The 25478-nt window shown below is 41.7% G+C and overlaps 1 protein-coding gene across 2 annotated transcripts in view; it reads right to left on the bottom strand.

Moving 5' to 3' along the window:
• wdr25 (WD repeat domain 25) overlaps positions 1 to 25478 on the bottom strand; it is a 93774-nt gene that overhangs the window by 26839 nt on the left and 41457 nt on the right. For both annotated transcript variants that reach the window (XR_005946275.1, XM_041214390.1), the window contains exon 2: positions 6942 to 7089. Coding sequence is in view for 1 of the 2 variants with exons in the window: in XM_041214390.1 (XP_041070324.1) it covers positions 6942 to 7089 (148 nt within the window). In the remaining variant the exon portion in view is untranslated. The remainder of the gene's footprint in view (positions 1 to 6941; positions 7090 to 25478) is intronic.

The following is a 25478-nucleotide window of genomic DNA, read 5'->3' as shown; positions in this document are numbered from 1 at the left end:
TCGCCAGTCCAGTTCAGTTTCTGGTCAATGGTAAATCCCAGGAAGTTAATGGTAGGGATTCAGCAGTGGTAATGCTGTTGAATATCAAGGCGGGAGATGGTTGGATCCTCTCTTGTTGGAGATAGTCATTGCCTGGTAGCTGTGTGGCATGAATGTTACTTGCCACTTATCAAGCCCAAGCCTGAATGTTGTCCAGGTCTTGCTGCATATTGGCACAGACTGCTTTCAGTATCTGAGGAGTCGCGAATGGTGCTGAACACTGTGCAATCATCAGCAAACATTCCTACTTCTGACCTCATGATGGAGTGAAGGTCATTAATGAAGCAGTTGAAGATGGCTGGGCCTAGGACATTACCCTGAGGAATTCCTGGGGCTGAGATGATTGGCCTCTAATTACCACAACATTCTTCCTTTGTGCTAGGTATGATTTCAACCAGTGGAGGGTTTTCCCCCTGATTTCCATTGACTCCAGCTTTGCTAGGGCTCCTTGATACCACACTCAGTCAAATGTTGCCTCAATATCAAGGGCAATGTCCACCTCACCTCTTGAGTTCAGCTCTTTTGTCCATGTTTGGACAAAGACTGCAATAAGGTCAGGAGCTGAGTGGCCCTGGCAGAACCCAAACTGAGCAAGTTATTGCTGAATAAGTGCCTCTTGATAGCACTGTCGATCACAGTTTCCATCACTTTCCTGATGGAGTAGACTCATGGGGTGATAATTGGTTGGGTTGGATTTGTCTTGCTTTTTGTGGTCAGGACATACCTGGGCAGATTTCCACATTGCTGGATAGATGTACTAGAACAACTTGGCTAAGGGTGCAGCACAATTCTGGAGCACAAATCCTCAGTGCTATTGCTGGAATGTTGTCATGGACCATAGCCTTTGCAGTATCCAGTGCCTTCAGCCGTTTCTTGATATCACGTGGAGGGAATCAAATTGGCTGAAGGCTATCATCTGTGATGCTGGGGATGTCAGCAGGAGGCCGAGATGGATCATCCACTTGGAACTGAACAATGTTGCAAATGCCTCAGCCTTGTCTTTTGCACTGATGTGCTGGGCTCCCCCATCATTGAGGATGGGTATATTTGTGGAGCCTCGTCCTCCAGTTTGTTGTTTAATTGTCCACCACCATTCACGTCTGGATGTGGCAGGACTGCAGAACTTAGATCTGAGCTGTTGGTTGTGGGATCGCTTAGCTCTGTCTATGCTACTTTTGCTGCTTGGCACGCAACTAGTCCCATGTTGTACCAAGGGGGTAGGGTGGGTGAGCTAAGTGGGGAAGGGAGTAGAGTGGGAGAGGTAAGTGAGATAGGTGAATAAGGGGGTAGGATGGTAGGTGCATAGGGTGACAGGTAGGTAAGGTGGCTTGATTAACAGAGAATGGAATGTATTGCATTACAAAAGAGGTTTAATGAAGTTTGAATGTGGTCTCATTATTTCTGTAATTCTCAGGTCAGAACTCTAAAACCTGTAAGGATTAAGAAACATCTTGCAGTGATAGTATCGAACTAAAAGAAAAGTTTACACAATTGGAAGGAAAAATGGAAATCCAGCAAACCAGGAGAGTTATAAAAAACAAAGAAGTGATACAATGAAAGGAGTGACAAAAAAGGAAACATTAAAGAAAACTCACAAGTGAGATTAAAGTTAACAAAGACTTTTTTAAATAAGTTTATCGTGAGTAGAAAATAGTAAAGTGAATCTGGGCCTATTAAAGAAAGGTACAGGTAAGGCTATAATGAACAATAAGGAAATTAGTACTCAGTATCCTTTTTGTAAAAGGTAAAGCACACAGTACAAGCAAAACCTAAAAACATGTCAAGTGCAGGAATTTAGTGGTATTAACAGAGGTTTCAAAAATGGCATGGAAAAGATAATGTAACTTATGATAGACTAAACTTCAAGACCTGAAGGTTTCTGCTGGTATTAAAAAAAATAGGTGAGGAAATTGGAGGTGCATTAGTCATAATTTTCCAAAACATACTTCAGGAATTGTGCCTTTGGAATGTCAGTTTAACATGTACAGTGGGGAAGTTACTGGAATCGATCAGAGTGACATTAATATTTGGATAATTATTACCTGAACAAAGAGTCAGCATTGACTTGTAAAAGCCAGGCCATAGTTGACTAATCTAGTTGAATTTCTGAGGAGTTCACTGACGTGTTGGATATAGAAGTATCTATGAATGTCGTCTACACGGACTTTTAGAAGGCATTCAAAAAAGTTGGAGGGAAACTCATGATGTAAGTGAGCAATTAGTTTGGAAGTCAAGAAAACCATGGTCACAGGACAGGATGTTGCATCTCCACCCCTGATCACACTAAATAACACCCCACAGAGAGTGGTTAGCAAATTCTGCTTTTTTGGGTTCATGCTACTTACCTGCCACCCTATCCAACATCCACCTGCCACCTACCCACTTGTCATCCTACCGCCTCACAAACCTGCCACCCTAACAAACTCACTTACTACAACCTGCTTATTACAACCTACTTCCCACTAACCTCATCCACTTACCTTCTCTCCACAGCTTTTCAAATAAGTTTTGCAACATTTAAATTCTTTACTTACCAGAGTACGGAAGCTAGTGCCATAAAAGGAGGACGTGGCTTGTGAGTGGATTCCTTTTGCTGATGTATCCAAGGTTTCTTGTGCTGAGTGAGTTTGGAAGAATTCTCCATTGGAAGATTGCCCAGAAAAATTGGAGGGAGATAAGTGGGTAGTTTTTTTGTCTAATCAGAAATAGGAGTTCCATTCCCAATCAGAAGATTTGGAACAATGTTTCAGGTCTTGACCTTTCATTATTAAAGGTCAGGACTTGAAATGTTAACTCTGTTTCTCTCCCCACCGATGTTTTCATACCTGCTGAGTATAGTACAGAATTAAACATGTGGCTCAGAGAATGGTGTGCAAAGAAAGGATTTTGATTCCCAGGCACTGGTATGTGTACAGGGGAAAGAGGGAGCTGTTCTGCTGGGATGGGCTTAGCTTAACCCAGGCTGGATCAGCACCCTAGTTAATCTCATAACAAGGGCCCTGGGTAGAGCTTTATACTTAAAGAAGGGGTGCAGAATGGAACGTGGAGTTGAGACCACATCAGATCAACCACGATCTTATTGAATGGCAGAGCAGGCCCGAGGAGCCAAATGACCTACTACTCCTCCTAATTCATACGTCCATATGTAATCAGTCTCTTGATGCAGAGCTTGATATATGTTTAGAGAAAGCAGCTACCACTTTCAGTCAACTCATAAATAGTGTATGGGATAACAAAAAACTGGCCCTTAGGACCAAGCTGATGATTTGTAAGGCCTGTGTTCTCAGCACCTTGCTGTATGGCTGTGAAACATGCATGATTTACAGCTACCACCAAAAGTAGCTCAATTTCCAACTTTGTCCTCTGCGGGGCATAATGAGTAGATCCTGGCAGGACAAAATCATGAATATGGCAGTCCTCTGAAAGGCAGAGCTCCCAAGTATACTGGCACTCATCAAACAGAGGCGGCTTCAGTGGATCAAGCATGTCCGCAGGATGGAAGATACGGTCACATACCCAAGGACCTTCTGTATGGTGAGGTAGCCAGATGACCAGTGAGATGCACAAGGCACCACTGTAAAGATGCTTGCGAGTGGAACATGAAGGCCCTAAACATTGACTGTTGCTCCTGGGAGTCACTAGCTGGTGAAAGGGGGAAATGGCAATACCACCCGTGAGCTGGTGTGCACTACCACAATAATCAATGGCTACAACAGCTTGGCAACAGGCATGAATCTCAAAAACAACAACCTACAACTTCACCTGGTGGCTTCATGTTTGTTCCTGAATATATATATTCTATTTATGTAATTTATGAAAATCTAATGTTTAGTCTTTATGTGACAGCATTCACAATAGGCATCTTGATGGAGAGTCAGCCACTTACTGCAGGAATATTACTTCTCATCAGATGTCATTGGTGTAAACAGTATTGATACAGCCTGTAACATAAGCCAATGGAGCAGCTCTACAGCAAATTTAGTAGCGTTTTTTTCCTGTATTGTCTACTCAAATTTTAAAAAGCTATGCTTTGACACTCTATGATCAAGTTTTTTCTGTGTACAGTAAGCAAGCAACAACCATAGTGGGTTATTTATTCATGGAGATAACACAGCTGTTCTGATTCTGTCCCCAACATCCACATAAGCACACTTTCTAGCAGGCAGGGATTAGTGTATAGTGGTCAGTAATGGCAACCATGACTTATTCTTTCCCTTCCCACCAAATTAGAAGAGAACCAAACCATTTTTGTAAATAGGCAAAACTAAATGTCGCACGAAAGCTGCCAAAACACTTTGTATTGCAAGTTCCCTGAATTCAAGATGAGACCTCTCTAAAATCTTTTTGTTCAGCAAAGACCCTGAGTTTACTGTAATATAAGCAATTCTTCCTTTAGTCAGCAATCTTAACTTGATTGTGTACATCAGCAAACACCAGTTTGATTCTACTCTCCTAAGGAAAACTTACTGTTGTGATATAAATTAACTAGATATAATGCAAAACATAACAGGATTTTTAATGTCTTTTTTGCTTTTAGTTTTGATTTACTTCCAACAGTAAAATAAATTTCTATTTCAGTGACTTTTACTTCCATGCAATACAGTTTGGTGAAGATCACTGCATCCTAATCAGATCACATAAGGTACTTAATCAAGTCTCTTCTACAATTAGGTCCTTCTTGTAAATTCCCTTTTGAGTACCATTATCAAGAGCATAAGCTCACTGCCAGTAGTTGTTCCTTACCCTGAAACTAGTTATTTCCTCTAGAGAAATAACCTATAAAATAACCTCACTGTGACAAGAATAAGTTTGATCTCAAGGCAAGCTATGGTGAGATGGATGAGTATCACCAGAATTTATGAAAAAGCATTTTATAAATCAGCTGTGCAACATGCCCATGCCTTCAAATCACAATGTACTTCCTTATTAACAAAAATGTCATGAACTTATTGGAGAGTGAGCTAACAGACATTCAGTCTTTCAAAACAATGCAGCATGTTACAGTTTGCACACACAAAACATATAAATGATGAAGGTTAAATCAAAACATTTAACAGACATAACCATATTTTCCACATCAAAACAGAGATGAATTTCAGCTTCACAAGAGAACCAAATGAATGAGGCATAGGATCCAAGAAATCAGAACGTCCATTTTTCATGATTGGAAGTGTCCTGAGAAGAGGTGTAAAACTGCTCGTGATAAAGAAGCATGATAAGAAAGAAGAAACTTGCATTTACATAGAGCTCTTAATTACTAATTACTAAGCCTTTTGTTCTTCAAGTCTATGAAAGCTCATACTCTTATAAAACACAGACTACAAGAAGTCTGCCGCCTGGATTTTCACCATGTCGAGATGACTTGAGAACCCTTTAAAAATGGTGGTTGGATCCGGATTCCAGGATTCTCAGCCCCATTCCTGGGCTTTCCAATTTTCACGAGGGCCTTGAAAGCCTGCACTCTGCATTCTAACCTGGACAGCTCCATTGCAGGGATAAGCATGTGCAAGTCCTCCTCAATCTTCATAGCGTCGGGCCAGCTTTTCAAGAGTCATGGTTCATGGCAGTTCAGAGCTGTCCTGAACTATAGTCTGCATGAAGGAACCTTTTGAAAGGCAAGTCCAAAAGGTCCTCCTCATGCCCCATGCTAAGCTATGCCTCTCTACCCACCCACCCACCATGGTCCCTCATGCCCCCTGTACCAAACTGTGGTACTTCCATGCACACTGACCCAGTATATGCTGTATAGAACCAATGACCCTATAGTGAGAATACAATGTGTGCAAAAAAGTCCTTAAAAAAAGTAATTCATTCATAATTTTCTACTACGTTAAAAAATATTCCTTTTACTACAGGGCAATAAAAGTTTCAACAGCTGAAACTGCAAGCACTTGAAACCTCTTACCCTTGCATAAATATCACTGTGCAATTCACAGCAGAGATCAGAGAACCAGAGCTGTCAATCAAGCAATATTTTCTCTGGGGCTCAAGTGTTTCAATAGATTAACTAACTTATGAGCTCTCAAGCCAAGCCTCATTATGTATTCTTGGCTGAGGGCCCAGAAATCTATTAACGTATAAAAACACCTTGCTTGATTGACTGCTTTAGCTCTCTGATCTCAGCTGTTAATTTCACAATGTTTATTACACAAGTTAGAGATTGCAAGTGCTTGCAGTTTCAGCTATTGAAATTTTAAGTAGGCTAGTCCAACATAGGGCATGCAGGCCACAATCTGGCCCACCATGCCTCTCTATCCAGCCCGTGGAGCCAGCATCCAAATTACAGGTAAGTGAGGTGAAAGATTCTGCAAGGAGCTATTCCTCCAATCAGGCCATTTCTCTCCCACATTTGCTGCTGATGGGCTCACTGGGCAGGGGGGGTGGGAGGGTGGAAGACACAGCCACTAAAGGACTGCAGGAGTCAAGATGGTGGAGCAACAGTTGCAGCAACAGTGGGGCCCAGGACAGCTGGAGTGATAGACAAGTTGGGGATAAAAAGAGTCTTGGTACTGGTGTGTGTGACAGAGAGAAAGAGAATGTGCATGTGAGTGAGTGCATATGAAAAAGTGAGTAAGTGTGCGTGAGGGAGCAAGTGAGTATGCGTGAGAGAGAGTGAGTGTATGAGAGAGTGAGTACGTGTGAGAGAGAGAGTCTGTCTCACTCCCAATCTCAGGGCACACACACACAGACACACACACACACACACAGACACACACACACACACAGCCACAATGGGTGTGCGTGAGTGAGAACCCCGAGACTGGGAGTGAGCCAGGCACGCACACACTCACTCACTCTAATCGTCACCTTTATTAATTATTCGCTTTTTAAAATGATCAATTATTGTTTTGATATTGTATTACATACAACATCAACATGAAAACATCTAAACAGCACCGTACCTGTTTCAATATCTGTCAGATGAAGCATTGAATCAAATCCACCACTGAGGATCTGTCTTCCACACAAAGACCACTGAGCATCACGAACTGCCCCTGAATGGCACAAATAGCTCTTCAAGCATCTGCCTGTTTCAATTGCATCCCATATCTATAGGAAGGACAAACAAGAGACTAGAAATAGAGCTTATTATTAAATTTACATCTACTTCCAGACAGCTTCATACCTACTCATGTAAACAACCTTTGTGGTACAATAGGGTGCAGCATTTCAAATTAAGCTTGATGAAAAAACTGCTAAAATGGCTCCATCTTCTTATTAAAAAAACGAGCAGTTTACAGTAAAGACATAAGCAACCATAAAGATATTTGCAGAAACATGGAAAGAAAGCACTTACAAAGCGCTTATTTTTTTTTAGTGCAGTTAAAAGCACAGACATTAGGAAGCCTGTATCATGAGAAAAGAGTAAATTAGGTACTCAGTGACACATTGTGCATTGTTCTGCAGATCTCAACCTCAACACTATCCTGTAACTGTGAGTTGGATAAGAACCATACTGTAAGAAGCCCACTGGGCAACATAGAGAACTTTGAAATGCTGACAAGTAGCTTTAAAAAAGCTGACAAAGCCCTAAAAAGATGACAACTCAAAATCAAGATACAATGGAAAGACAATCATATAAATATAAGTCTATGGTCAAACCAACCTTTCAAGGATACAGAATAAGTTTTTTTTTAAATTACACTTGATTTTCGATGTTGATGTGCTTGCCCTCACTGTAAAGGAATTTGAGAAGGTGAACTGTCCAGCCAAAAGGCAGACAATTAGCAAGCATAAAAAGGCATCATCAAATACAAAAGGTTCAAAATCCAATGATAAAGTTAGCTACAGTTTATGTCTCTATGCATGGAATATAATTGCAACACTTAAGACAGAGGATACAGAAAATGCCAATTCATCGAGGGATACAGGTTGAACCTTAAACAATTCTTCATCACCTAGCCAGTTCTGCAACAGTATTTACATTCTCCATTAAGGCCATTCACTTAAGCTCCGAACAGATTGCTCAATAAACTTGCATGACTGAACGTTTTGATGAACATCATTTCAACCTTAATGAACATGCAAAGAATAAAGATTCACAAAGATCTTTTAATGCATTTTGCTCATGAATAAATTGCAATAGCAACAACCAAACCCGCAATGATTACTTTTACTTTTAAATTTAAGTATTGTATAAATATCCTGGTGATACTCTCTGAAATTCAAATTTGTCTTTTAATTAATAATATCATCAATTTGCTGCATCAGATGGTATGGTTACTGTAGAATCATCCAATTTATACTAAACAGTACAATTCATGGCTTGTATTGTATTCCCTAACAAAATTAATACCTATCTGCTTTTCTTGCAATAAAAAGTAGCATTGGACACCTTGATGATCAAAGTAAGCAACACTACAATATCCACTGCATATTACGATATGAGCAAAGATTTCATGACATAATGAGTTCATATCTGCAAATAGGGAATATATGAAATAGGTTTCTTAAAGTATTTTGGAAACTGATGAATATTCTAAAATAACTTGAAATTTTAATTGTTTTGTTTGTCCAAAATATAACATTTGGAATTATGAATTGGCACCAGAATTCCACTACAGTTCAAATTAAATTTTCATAATGGCCTTTCTCTCAATTCAGCGTAAATCTGAGCAAAATTTTAACACATGGTGAAATGAAAACCTTCATGACTAAATACCATCCAAAATCCCATGAACATTTATATTCTGTGCCTTTGGTATTTAATGAACATGAGTGGAGTTCATTTTATGGTCAGGACAATTGGCAGTAGCCAAAATCATTGTAAAACCAATGAATATCTTTGACTAGCACCTAAAGAGATTTAAATTAATTCTGAACACCAATCAGTTCAAAAAGGTTTTTTTCTAACTGAAAATACCTACAGTTATTGAATATTTATTTCTATTTGTGGCACAAGTCATAGGATTCTACAGACATTGCACTTGTGGTTCTCTGTTATTGTTATCTAGTGTGTTGCAAACAGAGAAGCAGGAGAACTAAATTAACTGGAATATGCACTAGTATGCAGACAACATAAAAGCAGATAGTGACTTTAATAGATTGAAATGACATCAAACCATGAAGCTTGTGTGGATTAACAATATCGTCTGAATCCAAAAGCATACCTGGCCACCTGTTGATGCATGTAATTGCATTCTGTTTTATTTTAAAAAGTGCTAATTACAAGTGTGTCAAGTGAGCAATTTGTAGTGTATGACAATATCATGATTGAATTGCTCGCTGTGTGCATAATTCGTCACAATGACAATTTACACCAAGCAGATACAAGTCTATCATTCTATTTCCTTATGGGCTGCGAAGTGATAACTGATGATTTTTACACAAAATGAATAAAAACAATCCTTCCTGGCATACATTTGCTGCAATTCCACAGACAACATATTTATGCTTTACCATAGCCCATTGCTGTACACTTCAGAAGCATGGTAATGGTATTAAATTTGCATTCCTGCAGAAAGGTTTTTCTCTTTTTCTCACTTGGTGCTTGATGCTAGTCTTTCAGGGTTCACCTCGTGGCACGAGCCTACTCATTGCCAGAAAAGACCCAGCTTCAATTCCAGGTGTATGTTGAGTTAGCTGATCTCAAGCATAGCAGCATTAAGAGATCTACATTTGGTTGCAGCACCCCTTGGCTAGGAGCGGGAGAAACTGACACTATCTAGCAGCTTCTGCTGCAAATTGGATATTGTTGTCAGGTGAGAAAAAGACCAGACTTTTGTAGTGCTGCTGTATTCAGATAGTATGATATTAGTCATAGCCATCATTCATTGTGTGTTGGCAATGTGTGCAAGTTATTAGATGGTACCCATGAAAATATACCCAGGAAAGAGTGGAATAGATGAAATTGGCAAAGAGAAAAAAATGTATCCTCAGGCCTTTAATATATTGTAATATCAGTGACACCCATTATCTGTTAAAAAAAAACTTATATTTATATAGTGCTTCCCATGCACTTTACAGCCAATGAGGTACTTTTTGAAGTGTAACCACTGTTGTAATATAGGAAACATGACAGCCACTCGGTGCTGAGAAAACTACAAACAGCATGTGATACTGAACAGATAATCTTGTTTTTGTGAAGTTGATTGAGGGATGTTGGCCAAGGATTACTCCCCTGTTCTTCTTTAAAATAATGCATTGGGGATGTTTCACATCCATCCAAACCAGCAAATAGGGCCTTGGTTTAAAGACTTATCTGAAAGGTGGCACCTCTGACAGTGCAGTGCTCTCTCAGTACTGCAATGGAGTGTCAGCCTTGATTTTTGTGCTCAAGCCCTGGAGTGGGACTTGAACCCAGAACCATGTGATTCAGAAGCACAAGTGCTACCAGCAGAGTCACAGCTGACACAGCTATAGCTGACAGACTCTAGCACTGTTCACACAAAATTAATTACTAACATTGAAGAATGATAACTTTACATCACAAAGTCAATAATGAGATCAGTACATCCTGAACAGTATTTTACAGCCTGGTTCAGAACCAAGTGTTGGTTCAGTGAACAGTTTAAGGCACTGTTCCTACAAATTTTTCTTTGTTGCAGAAAGGAAAGTGGTGTGCTGCATGCACGTGTCCAATATGCATGAATGTAGAAGCATGTGAGCATCTTCACCTGAATGCCCCTGCACTGCAATGATAACAAACCCACTGTAGCTTTTACAGACCTGAAACTTTAGCTAATGGGATGGTATAACTATGGCCACTTCAACTGTTGCAGTGCAAAACCTGTTTTGGTCTCAGACTTATAGTATAATTCCAGTTGATGGGCTCTTTATATAAAAAAAAACTTCCCAAATTGAAGATATTCAGTAAAAAATACCAACGTTCAGTGTTTGTTAATACAGCTGAAGATGGTAGTTTCAGATCTCCACTGCTATTAATAAAATTCATGAAAATGCTACGATCTATTTCTCAAGCATTTAATTACTTTACTACCTGGGAGACAAGAAAAACTATCTATGCCTTTATTACTAATGCTACAGTCAGATGCTGGCCTTTAATTATGTAGACATGCTGTTTTCTGTCATGGTGACATTATTCAAACACCAAGTTAAAAATGTGCTGTTTTCAACGTGACCTCAATGCATCATAACCAAATCTGTTAAATTGGCTTCCAAACACAACAGGCCTGATCTTTGGGTCACTAACGAGTTTTTCTCTTGGTTGGAAGTTCTCTTTGATTCTCAGCTATAAATCATTTTGTCCCGCTACCTAGTGATTTGAAAGCTAAATAATGTCTGAAAAATTAGTTCCTACGCTTGAAAATATGGTATATCTAAGCATCCATAATCAGGTATGAGAAACTGTATTGTGAATTGTGGAAAATAGTAACCACAAATATTTTAGTGGGTCAATGTGCCATATGGCGTGAGGCTGAACCAGTTTAAGGGAGTCCCAGGCTTGATCCAAGTTCTAGGCTGAGGTAGCGTCCATCATCTGAAATAAATATGGAGGTGCCTTAGTTAGCCTTAGTGACCCTGAGGTAAGGTCTAAATAAAGGTCAGCCACATTCCTACGCATGACAGATATTCAGTAAATCATTCCAGAAATATACTTGTGTATATATCACACAGGGACAATGATTGGGCTGAGTTGAGAACACTGACAATTATTCATTGATGCCAAATAAACCCCACAGGTACATGCAGAAAATGAACTGGGCCTATTATAGAAATGGAAGGGGCTCTGTGTTTTAACCAAAATTGTTCATACTTACGAATTAATGCCTTCTGGAACAGAGTGCTATCCAGTGCAATAAATACCAGATCATTTGAAACCTTCAAAAGCAAATTCCTGATTTGCAAAAAAAATAGAGGAAACCGATTCTGAGAAGCGTCCTCCACGAAGATTCAAATGGTTGGGCTGAACAACCTATTCTCATTCCTCCATTTTTATAAACAATGCAAGCAACTACCTTTTTTCTTAGAATTCTTCTTTACTACTTGCCAAATAACCAGGATTAGTAAATTACATATCATTTCCAAATAGTTTTTAAAAAATTTATTCAGTCATGGGATGTGAGCATCATTGGCTAGGTTAGCATTTATAGCCCATCTCTAATTGCCCTCGAGAAGGTGCTGGTGAGCCACCTTCTTGAGCTGCTGCAGTCCATGCGTTATAGGAACACCCACAGTGCTGTTAGGAAAGGAGTTCCAGGATTTTGACCTAGCAACGTGAAGGAACGGCGATATAATTCCAAGTCAGGATGCTGTGTGACTTGGAGGGGAACTTGCAGGTGGTGGTATTCCCATGCATCTGCTGCCCTTGTCCTTCTAGGTGGTAGGGGTCATGGATTTGGAAGGAACTGTTGTAGGAGCTTGGAGAGTTGCTGCTGTGCATTTAGTAGATGGTACACACTGCTGCCACTGTGCGTCAATGGTGGAGAGAATGATGGTGTGCCAATCAAGTAGCTGCTTTGTCCTGGTTGGTGCCAAGCTTCTGGATTGCTGGTGGAGCTGCACACATCCAGGCAAGTGGAGCATATTTCATCACACTCCTGACTTCTGCCTTGTAGGTGGTGGACAGGCATTGGGGTGTCAGGAGGTGAGTTGCTCTCTGCAGAATTCCCAGCCTCTGACCTGGTCTAGTAGCCACAATATTTATATGGCTGGTTCAGCTCAGTTTCTGGTCAATTATAGCCCCAAGGTGTTGATAATGTCACAGATCATGATGAATGATGTCTCTAAACTTTATTTAATACTATTGGATCTTAAAAATAGTAAGCCAGATGACATTGGGTGAAATAGTCCCAGATTTGCACTCAGTGCGGTAGCGGATGGGTAAAATGATGTTTTACTCACCGGCCACAGTGGCGGGTTTGCATGCCGTTTCGTCCCATACCCGCTGCATTAGGAAACATGCCGTTTCGATGGTGGGCAGGCTCTCATTCGCCTGCCACGCCATTGCCTTGCCACTTCATCAAATCAGGCGTCATATTTAAATTCCAGCCGCGCACAGTCTCAGTGCTTCCAGTCTACAACTACTGCAGGGAAGCTGTGCACGAAAGGCAAAAGACTGCAGCCCCCAGGTTTAGGGATGCGTCACTGGAACACCTTTTAGATGCTGTGGAGGCCTGCCACGATGTCCTCTACCCTGGCTCTGGCTGCAGGATAGACAGCGGCGTAACCAAGCAGTCTTGGGAGGCGGTGGCAGTGGTGATCAATGCCAATGCTGCACAGAAGATGCTGGCCATCCAATGCAAAAAAAGAATGAATGAACCTATCCGTGTAGCCAGGGTATGTGAACCATCTCATTATAAACTCTCACACTCAAAAGCCCATCACACTTTCACTGGCATCTCATTCACTGCCAGCGCAAGGGACATCAAAACCCATTCTCACACACATACCTTCACATGTCCACTTGGCCTCATCTCCTCTGGAGACTGCCTCCTCAGCCCTCACCATCTTGAGGCCACTTGCACAAATCAACATGTGCCCCCACACAAACTCTGGGTTACCCTCCTTCCCCAGAACAGCTCTCATCCTGCAGCCTCTTCCCTTGTCTGAGGCCACTCCTCCCCCTTCGCCAAGCAAGCCCTAGTCCTGCAGCCATTGAAAACCCACCCACTTATAGCTGATCTGGTAGGTAGATACCTGCCGTGAGTCCTCCCCTATAAGTGATGTGGTGCTGTCTGTGAAGCCTGGCGCTGATGACTGTGAGCATTGACTTAAGCAAGATAGGGAAACAAAGCTTGAAGTCCTGAGTGAAGTGCAGCCCACCAGATGCACATTGCTTACATCGATGGAGTGGACGATCCAGCGGCAAACACTACTAACTTAGCATATGTAGTTGTAAAATATAGTCTTTTGAATCTAGTTTTACTTTTACTTCCACCTCCCTGCCCCTAGGGTTCTCTTATCTTATGAAATCTTGAAGGTTCATTCACATTTCCTGGGACCAACCTAAAGGTATGCCACAGCCCTCCAGAATTTGATTTCTCCTCAGTATTCCAGCTATTCTCCGAGATATGAAATTTCACGGGAATCTTTCCATTAGCTTTTGGCTAAGTGTTCCTCCAACTTTACTTCAAAACCTCCTGACATTGTAGTTCTCAGCTCAAATTTTGCCTTCCCTGTATTCCTGTTTAGTGCCTCCAACTCAGAAATACCCATGATTTCTTAAACTAAAACAGAAAATGCTAGAAGAACTCAGCAGGTCTGGCATCATCTGTGGAGAGAGAAACACAGTTAATGTTTTGAGTCCGTATGACTCTTCTTCAGAGTTTTTTAGCTCTGAAGAAGTCACATGGACTTGGAATGTTAACTCTGTTTCTCTCTCCAAAGATGCTGCCAGACCTGTTAAGTTTTTCCAGCATTTTGTTTTTATTTTAGATTTCCAACATCTGCAGTATTTTGCTTTTATCTTGAGATAGCCCTTTTGCTTCTGGTCTACATCTGGTTGACAACTCTTAGGAGACTCTTTCTCTGACTGCTGAACTCAGGGCTTACACCCACCAACTTGGGTGATTTTTGCTCCAACCCCAAAGAGCTTCTGGAAAAATCCCACAACGTCCCAGAATTCAAACCAAGGTTCCACCCTGAATTACTCATCTCTATGGCAACTTGGCATGCTTTAGGATGTTCCAAACAGAAATGAAAATTAATTATCTTTCACTTTCAAAACAATCTCTTTGATTTTGTGACCTACATGATTAATTTATGTTGCTAATGGACATAATTGCCTTCTTTCCAGACTCCCTGGTTCCACTAAGAGGTCTTGATGGGTTGTCCATTGTTTAAGCTTATTCATTTCCAACTGTGATCTTGTAAGATAAACAGAGGTTAATTTTTTACTGTAATTAACCCAGGCTTGTTTGATTTGCATTCACTTTTGGGTTGTTGACTAGCTTTTCATCAGCTTTTCCCATTACCTTGCATTTAACATTTTAATCACCGACATATTCCTAAAACTAAAGTTATACCTCTAAATCTGTAATGAATTTGGAATCAGGAATTTGCAACACCCTTTAAGGTCAAACAGTCTCACTGCTAAGTAAACAGAGACTCACGTCAATCCGAATTTTATTGCTGTTCATGAAAAACCTAGAGACTGGAAAATGCTTGCAAATTTCAGGGTCAGAACCTGGCTGAGGTATGATGACACCTTTCCTCTTAACGAAGCCTCCCTGGTTAGGCTATATCTTCTGCCATGTGCCTTATCAAAACCATTGTAGTGACAATGTGGTGCTTATCATAAGACCTCAACGTGGCCTTTCCCACTACTCCTCCAGCCCTTTCTCCTCCTTTGAGCATTTCAACTTACTTCTTGCATTGCACCTCTCATTCAAAATCCTTATTCTTTACCAACCTCCAAAGTACAATCAAAATTTTCTCACCAAGATATCTTCACTGCTTTCCTCCTCAAGACTCCACATCAAATGATTTCTCATCCTCAGTGATTTCAACCTCCATCTCAAATCATCTGCATCTCTTCTCTGAGTTCACTACCCTCCCTAAGCTTCTCCCTACATGTAAATTCCCCAATCCATAATCTCAGCTGCCCCTTTGATTTTGCCATCTCACATGATCTTGCTGATCCTACCACATTAGTCAGAGGCAAGACCATCTCTGATCACTTCTTTATATCACTCTCCACCCACATCCCCCTTTCAAGCCCCAACCCCAAGTCCAACTGTATTCACCCCAGGAAACAATTATCTCCAATACACTTACAACTGGACGTTGAACTGTCTTGCCTTTGGCTCTCCAATCACCACAATATTTCTGGAGTTACTAATTTGCTCAACTGCACCTTCACCTCCATCTTTGACGTCCTTTGTCCTCAATAAAACCATTACTCTCTGTCGCCCTGGCCTTTCCGCCTAGTACACCCTTCACCTCCACTCCCTTAAGACAAACAATGCGGACTGATTTAGCCATCCAAGGCCAGATTTGGTTAGACCACATAAAACACTACTGGGTTCTGCTCCTGTTGTGATATTGCTTTGTAATGCAGGCAGTTTAACATACGGATTACCATGCTGAATATGTAAATAGTTTTGTATACATCATCACAGGAAGTGATGCAAGTTAACATCTGGAGCAGTGTTGATCAGCAGGTAACACGTGTATGAAGAGCCCTCCTGGAATCCTGTCATTCTTCAATACAGAGCACTTTGTTTAGTTTATCAATCATTGTCATTGGTGTTTGGTATATTTGTGTTAAGAGGCAATAACCAAGAGCTAAAACTGCTCACAATTCCAGGATCAACGTGGAATGCAAAGATAATCCCAGCTTCTTTTCTTTAAACTGTCTTCTTAAACCCTTCTCTCCTGTCTCCTCCACTCAAATTCTCCCCTCGGTCACGATTTTAGTTCATATTTTTAACGATTTTCTCTCTTCAGGTGTTGTCCCCTTCTCCTCTAAATCTGCCTTTAACACTCCTCTCCCTCTTTCTCCATCTCTCTTTTCTTATTTTGGACGGAAGTAAAAAAAAACTAGCCCAGTGGGAGGTGCCGTCAGTTTTCTTCAAATATCGCAATGGGATCTTTTACATCCACCTAATAAGGCAAACAGAATGATGGTTTGGCTTCTCATCCAAAAGACTGCACCACTGACTGTGCAGCACACTTTCAGGGAGGAAGACTTTCAAAGTTGTTACATTCCCAATATTGACTGGTTGTTCTTTGATCAATTGCCATTGTTTAGTCAATGTTTCAGTACTACTTCAACCAAAGTCCAATCCTGCACACTCCATATATAGACATACTTAGCACCGGGGTCAACAGAAGCGGATCTGATGAGAATTTTGATGGATCATGTCATCCTATTAGTCACACTACTGCTCCATGCCTCCAATGAAATAAACAGTGTTAGTAAGATATGTTGATATCACTCTCTCTTGGACAGAATTTGGAAGTGCACAGAAAAATATGGAGATCTGGTGTAAGCAGCTGCTCCCCATTGACAGTAACAGCTTTGCATTACCAGTGTTCACAAATTTCAGGACTACTTACTTTCACTGTTGAATTAATTTTCTTACAGCACCAGTTGGCACTACACAAGCATAGTACAGCCTTAAAGCATGCTTAGATGCTGAAGTTTTGCCTTCAACAAGATGAACAATTGAAGAACCATTTCTTCTCCAAAAGAATTCACAGAAACTTACAGTTGAAGAAAGACATTTACAGCTGGTCAGCCTAAGAATAACTATAAAGTAAAAAGAACTGGAACAAAGCAGGAAAAATAAACTTCCCTTGTTTGGTAAAATGTAGTTATAGAACCATACAAAATTAAAGGTCTTTCACAGCATTTGTATCTTTGACCAACCAGAACAGACTGCAACTCAATAAAGGAATAAGTGCAAATCTGCTCAAGGCAGGTCCTGCATGACAGAATCCCGGAGTACCTCCAATCAAAAATAACAAGAGGTAAATTAACGACTGATGGCTCCAAGCACAAATTTGAACTTCTGGGTTCTGTTTGCAACTGAAAACAAAGTTCAATTTAACTACAGCAGAGGTGCATGTGCATTTATCACAAGTTGTAGACTGCCCCGCGATTTCCTTAAAGCTCTCTGGCCTTTTTCAAAAAGTGGTGTCCACTCCAAGGACATCTCCATAAACATCCACTACCGCTCCTCCAGATGACCCATATAAACAAGCAGGGAGGGTGAAGGGTTCTCTCTATAGGCTAAACTGAAATTTTCCTCATGTTGGTAAGAACGTCTGTTGAGCCTGGAATCAGGGATGGCAGTTATCAGCAATTCCCAAGCTGCATCTATACATCAGTGTTAACTGTCAAACATTAGCACTTCCAGCACAACATGGTTCATTTTCTGCGATCTCCCCAGAACTCTACTGTGTCCTGCCACTAAAAGAAGCTTGTGCACATGTGCAACAACCTGAGTCACTGCTCCAGAATACATGTAATTGTGTTTTGCACATGCACAATTACATAGCACCAGAAATGATCAAAGTGTGAGGAGCTGCTGGGAGGTAACTTTTTTTTAAGATGATCACCATAGTGAAACTGTTTCAAATAACAAATTCTAAAATAAATGCCCTCATATACCTGCATTCTCCCTTAGTGTTTAACCAATGTTCATTGAAATCTTCCCCATTGACCACTCAATATAAAAGGATTAAATATTGCTGTTCTCTCTATTCTCATTGATAGTGAGAGAGATTAAAGGAATTCTATTGATACATACCTACTGACATTTACACCATTTTCATGCAACTGGGACTCCCACTTTACCAAGGAGAGGACACGACCTCAGTATTAGCAGCTGCCAGTAAGAGGAGGGGACAGAACCAATTAGAGACCAAAAGGGGATCTATGCGTGTAAGGAACTAAATGAGTACCAAGTCTTTACCAAGAAAAAAGATGTTGCCAAAGACATAGCGGAGGAGAAGGTACTTGAGACACTGGATGGGCTAAAAATTAATAAACTGGTATTAGAAAGGCTGCTGCATTAAAGTTGAAAAGTCACTAGCAGTGAGGATGCTGGCAGAAATTGCAGAGGTACTAGCCATAAGCTTCCAATCTTTCTTCGATGCGGGGTCATGCCAGAGGACTGGAGAATTGCAATGCTACAGCCTTGTCCAAAGGAGGGTGTAAGGCTTCCCAAATCGTGAGTCACAACCCCAGGGATGAAATTTGGTGATCACAAATCCAAAACCGTAATGGCAGCCGTGGGACGGGCTCTGAGGTCCCATGATGTGCTTTTTCTTGCCTCGCAGCCTCAATGGGAATCTTGATTGGAGGAACAGTAAGTGGGAAGGGAAGACACATGTAATTGAATGGCTGGGTCAGGAAGTAGCCTCGGCCTAAATCTTGCGAGCTTCTCATTGGCATATAGTAGTTAGTGTTTGTGACCTGTAGCTGAACAATCGGAGAATGATTTGAAACAAGTAAGTCCCCATTTTAAGTTTCCTCATTCAGCATCGTTTCACTTTAGCATCATGGATGGAGGGCCAGCCCAGACACTTAGCGTCATGGATAGAGGGCCAGCACAGACACTTAGCGTTAGGACTTTCAATTTCCTTTCAGCATTGTTTATGCTGGGGCCAACCGATTGTGCATGACCCAATTGGTGCCATTCTGGAATGGCCTCTCCCACTCCTGGAGACACTCTCTCTCTTGCTCTTCGCTTCCCTGCCCAACCATTCCCACTCTTCGCATCCCTGCCTGGCTCTGCTGCTCGCAGCTCCTCTTTCTCGCTTCCTCCCTCTTGTTGACCCTATCCTGAGCCCTTGCTGTGAGCGAGGGTTTGGGAGAGGAAGCAAAGAATGGAGAGAGTCAAGCACGGAAGCGAAGAGTGGAGACGGTCGGGCAGGGAAGCAGTGAGAGGAGAGAGTCGGCCACCAGGAGAGGCCGCATGTAGGTGGAAGTTTTAAATATTATATTTTAGAAGTTATTTCATATTTATATTCAGTGTGTTACATAGCTACATAGAGGGAAAAAAATTCCCTGGGATTGCCTGGTTGGATTTTGTACCGATGGTGCTCCAAGTGTGGCAGATCTCAAGTCAGGCCGGCATGCCTTGGTGCAAAGAATTGCTCCATCTGCTATTTGGACTCTCTGTATGATTCCCAAGAAGCAACTAGCAACAAAAGAACTGAACACAGGGCTAGGTGACGTATTGCACTGGGTCACATCAACTGTGAAGGACATTAAACCTCACCCACTTTGTGCACATCTGTTTGCAAAACTATGTGCAGGCATGCGATCTGATTATGATGCATTGCTGTTTCACACTGAGGTCCAGAGGAAGGGTGATGTTTGGAACTGAGGGATCAACTGTTTGCATTTGCAACAACTGCCAAAAAACGGAATTCATTGATTTTTCTGTGAGCAAACCATGATGTGCCTCCTTGCTTATATTGCAGATATATTTGGGAAACTAAATGAGCCGAAAGTAAAAATGCAAAAGACCACAAACATTCTGCAGCTGAGTGATTTAGCTCACAGCATTCATGAAGATAATTGCATTTTGGAAGAGTAATAAGCCGAAGTTGAACTACGACACTTTCCCCTTACTTTCCAAATTTCCCTCTGACAATGATATCAAACAGTTTCCCACTCTTGTGATGACTGACCATCTCAGCCACCTGGAAATGCACTTTGCATCCTTTTTTCCTGATTGAATATGACAACATTTGCTTGGGTCCAAAATCCTTTCTGACGCCAGCCTGAACAGCTGGATTTGCCAGCAGCTGAAATTAAATAGCTTGTTGAAATTTCATGCAATCGAATTTTACAAAAAATATTTTCCAGAGTTTCTCCAAAAGAATGCTGGCTTGGTGCTAGGACTGACTATCCTGACATTGCACAGTAAGCAATAGTTCCTTTTGCCAGTATGCTTTTGTGTGAAGCTGGATTTAGGACACTGGTCTATATTGAATCTCGATAATGATCAAGCCTTGATGTCACATTGGAGATTAGGTGTGCATTATCAACCACATTGCCAGATTTTGAAGGATTGTCACAACATGCATGCTTTTGTGTCTAATTAGGGTAGGCCCAGCACCCTTTACTTACAGTACTGAAGGTTATAATGCTGCTGTTTTGTTTTATTTTGACACAGTACTGAAGGCTACTATATGCTGCTGCTTTCCTTACACTTCAAGAATACAGTAATGAAGACTCTTGTTTGCTGTTTTGTTTTACGCTTTAATAATGCAGTACTAAAGACTATCATCTTCCTATTTTGTTTTATTTTGGCACTTTAATAATAAAATAATAATGGTTACTATCCTGGTGTGTTTAGTCTTAATTTGGCACCACCCATCACCTCCCCACATCTCACCAACCCCCACAACTTAAAAGCTGAATTACCCCCACACACTCAGCTCAACAACTCTGGGGTCTGAGGTGTTAAAATGGGGTCATACTGGGAAAAAGTTTGGGAAGCACTGGTGTAAGGATAAACTCAGAAACTACAGGCCAGTAGGTTTAACCTCACTATTGGGAAAGTTTTTAGAAACAATATTCGGAATAAAATTAACAGTCACTTGGACAAGAGTGGATTAACTAAGGAAAGCCAGACAGGTTTGTTAAAGGCAAATCGTGTTTAACTAACTTGATTGATGAGGTAACAGAGAGGGTTGATGAGGGTAATGCAGTTGATGTGGTGTACATAGACTTCCAAAGGGTTTTGATAAAATGAGACAGATTAGGCATGGCAGCAAAGTTGAGGTGTATGGAATAAAAGGGACAGTGGCAGCATGGATACAAAGTTGGCTGAGTGACAGGAAACAGGGTAGTAGTAAACAGCTGTTTTTCAGACTGTAGAAAGGGGTACAGTAAGGTTCCCCAGTGCTTAGTTCTAGGATCACTGTTTTTCTTTATATTTATGAATGGCCCGGACTTTGCTATGTAGGGCACAATTTCAAAATTTGCTGATAACACAAAACTTGAAATTTGGGAACAAGGAGTATGGTGATAAATTACAAGAGGACATAGACAGGCCGGTGGAATGGGCGAGCACAAGGGGCATCAAACCGATTGCAGAGAAATGTGAAGTGATACAAGAAGAATGAGGGAAGACAATATAAAGGTGTACAGAACAGAGAGGTCTAGGGTGTATGTGCACTGATCATTGAAGGTGGCAGGGTAGGTTAAGAATGTGATTAAAAAGGCATACAGGACCTGAATTTTATAATTAGGAGCATAAAGTACAAAAGCAAGGAAATTATGATAAACCACTGGTTCACGAAAGCTGATTCAATCATGACTTTCAAAAGGGAATTGGATAAGCATTTGAGATAAAAGATTGCAAGGTTACTGGGAAAGGATGGGGTAGTGGGGCCAGTTGAATTGCTCCTGCAGTGAACTGGTGCAGACTTGACGAGCCGAATAGCCTTCTTCTGTGCTATAACCATTCTATGGTTCCAAACCCATTTCTTGCTTCAAAAACAGTATTACAGTAATTGGAAATACTGGAATGATGCAAATTTGAACTCTCTATTGTAAATTACTTAATCTTTCAGAGTAATTAAAAAAAACATAAAATTAAAACAAATTCAAACCATACTTTGGCAGCATAGAATGAAATTATTACAGGAATCTAATAAATAATACGCATTTTCTGGTGTTTTCCCAGAAGTTATATTTAGATAGTGAAAGTTTCCTAGAATTGGATATTAGGGATCGAGTACCTTAATCTACAGAATCAATAATGTTCTAATAACTAGTAAAATTGTGTTAGAAAATCACAAACCTTCCCAAAGGCCCTTGCCAAAGACTTGAAACAACCTTCATCAAAGTCACAAATGATATCCTACATCAGGCTTGTTCAACCTTTTTGCTCGGTTTTGGGGGAGGTCACATTTGCATTTTTCTCATTCAAGGGGCCGATGAACAAATTACAGAAAATTAAGATTTGGCACAACAATAAACTGAATTTCAAAACAGGAGTTGAAGTATTAAGAAAAGAAACAATTGCTGAGTAAAAATAAAGCAATGTCCTAGCAATGAATTGTTAAATTAAAAAAGAGAAAAAAGAGTAATTAATAAAAATGATCAGGGTGTGAGAGGGTCAGTGTGTGTGGCTCACTCCCAGTCTCAGGGTGCTCACTCACTCAGCCTCACTCACTGTGAGCAGGTGTGTGTGTGTATATGTTGGTGTGTTGTGATGAGAGTGAGTGAGAAACCTGAGGCTGGGAGTAAGGCAGACAGACATTCACTCACTCACTCTCTCCACCCCTGCCACCCCACACATTCACTCACTCTCTCGTCTCCCCCCCAACCACGTCCCACACACACTCACACTCTCCACCCCATCCCACTCACACAGACACTTCGCCCCCACCCCACACACGCAGACACTTCCCCCGACCGCACACACACACACACAGTTCCCCTCTACCCCACACACACAGACACTTCGTCCCCACCCCACACACACCTGAGCTTCGCCCCCACCCCACACACACCAACACTCTCCCCCCCACCCCACACATACAGACACTTCGTCCCCACCCCACACACACCTGCGCTTCGCCCCCACCCCACACACACCAACACTCTCCCCTCCACCCCACACATACAGACACTTCACCCCCACCCCACACACACATACACACTCCCCTCCACCCCACATAGGCGCACACACTTTCTGTCTCCCCGCACCACCCCCCCCCCCCCCCCCCCCCCACCCCCCACCCCACCCCCCGCCCCCCCCCCCCCCACACACACACACACACACACTCTCACTCTCTCCCCCTATTAGACACACAGGGGGTGGCAGTGGCATTGTGGTATTGTCACTGGGCTGGTAATCCAAGCTAATTACTATATACTGCCCACACCCTCAGCTGATGAATCAGTATTCGTCCATGTTGAACACCACTTGGAGCAAGCACGGAGGGTGGCAAGGGTGCAGAATGTAATCTGGGTGGGGACTTCAATGGCCATCACCAAGCGTGGCTCGGTAGCACCACCACAGACTGAGCTGGCCAAGTCCTAAAGGTCATAGCTGCTAGACTGGGTCTATGGCAGATGTGAGGGAACCAGCAAGAGGAAAAAATATACTTGATCTCATCTTCACCAACTTGCCTGCCGCAGATGCATCTATCCATTAGAGTATCCGTAGGAGTGACCACCGCACAGTCCTTGTGGAGATGGGGTCCTGTCTTCACATCGAGGATACCCTCCGTCATGTTATGTGGCACTACCACAGTACTAAATGGGATAGATTTCAAACAGATCTAGCAACTCAAGACTGGGCATCCATGAGGCGGTGTGGACCATTAGCAACAGCAGAAAAATTATACCAACCACAATCTATAACCCCATGGCCTTGCGTTTCTCTCACTCTACCATTACCACCAAGCCAGGGGATCAACCCTGGTTCAATGAAGAGTGCAGGAGGGCATGCCGGGAGCAGCACCAGGCATACCTAAAAATGACGTGTCAACCTGGTGAAGCTACAATACAGGACCACTTACATGCCAGACAGCCTAAGCAGCTAGTGACAGACAGAACTAAGTGATTCCATAACCAATGGATCAGATCTAAGCTCCGCTGTCCTGCTACACCCAGTCATGAATGGTGGTGAATAATTAAACAACTCACTGGAGGAGGAGACTCCATAAATATCCCCATCCTCAATGATGGAGGAGCCCAGCACATTAGTGTATAAGATACGGATGGAGCATTTACAACAATCTTCAGCTAGAAGTGCCAAGTGGATGATCCATCTCAGCCTCCTCCGGAGGTCCCCAGCATCACAGATTCACTCCACATATCATCAAGAAATGGTTGAAGGCACTGGATACTGCGAAGTCTATGGGCCCTGGCATTATTCTGGAAATAGTACAGAAGACGTTCTCCAGAACTTGCCATGCCCCTTGCCAAACTGTTCCAGTGCAGCTGTAACACTGACATCTACCTGGCAATTTAGAAAATTGCCCAAGTATGTCCTGTACACAAGAAGTAAGACAAATCCAAATCCAACCCGGCCAATTATTGCCTCATCAGTCTACTCTCGATCATCATTAAAGCTAGGGGTCATCAATAGTGCTATCAAGCGGCACTTGCTTAGCAATAACCTGCTCACTGACACTCAGTTTGGGTTCCACCAGGGCCACTCAGCTCCTGACCTCATTACAGCCTTGATTCAAACATGGACAAAAGAGCTGAACTCCAGAGGTGAGGTTAGAGTGACTACTCTTGACATCAAGGCAGCATTTAACCAAGTGTGGCTTCAAGGAGCCCTAGCAAAAGTGGAGTTAATGGGAATCAGGGGGAACATTCTCCACTGATTGGAGTCACACCTAGCATAAAGGAAGATGGTTGTGGTTGTCAGAGGTCAATCATCTCAGTTCCAGGACATCACTGCAGGATTCCTCAGTGTAGTGTCCTAGGCCCAACCATCTTCAGCTGTTTCATCAATGACCTTCCTTCCTCATAAGGTCAGAAATGGGAATGTTCGCTGAGTCGCACCATTCGCGACTCCTCAGATACTGAAGCAGTCCATGTCCAAATGTAGCAAACATTTATTTCTTTTTATTCTTTCACGGGATGTGGATGTCACTGGTGAGGTCAGCATTTATTGCCCATCCTTAATTGCCCTTGAGAAGGTGGTGGTGTTTTTTGAACCACCGTAGTCCATGTGGTGTAGGCACACCCACAGTGCTGTTAGGGAGGGAGTTTCAGGATTAATGGCTACAATTTAATCAGCAATATGAGAAGCACTCTAAATACACCTGAGCGATTAATGTAGGTTAACAATAAGGATGTTTTAATAAGAAATCAACAAGGATACTTTTATTTTGGTTTTACATGCTTTCCTTACAAAGATCTGGACTTCAGTCAACAATTTCAAATAAAGATTGTGGCTTCACATGGGATATTAACAATCAAAATTTATCTGCGGAAAATAAATTAAATAATGATTAAAATTTCAACTAAGGAAAATTAATAATAAATTGGTGAAGTAATGAACTACAACACCATTGATACTAATTTTATTTTGTCTTCCTTC

Source organism: Carcharodon carcharias, chromosome 20 (assembly GCF_017639515.1).
Source record: "Carcharodon carcharias isolate sCarCar2 chromosome 20, sCarCar2.pri, whole genome shotgun sequence".
Lineage (NCBI taxonomy): Eukaryota > Metazoa > Chordata > Chondrichthyes > Lamniformes > Lamnidae > Carcharodon > Carcharodon carcharias.
This window is presented reverse-complemented; position numbering and strand designations above follow the sequence as displayed.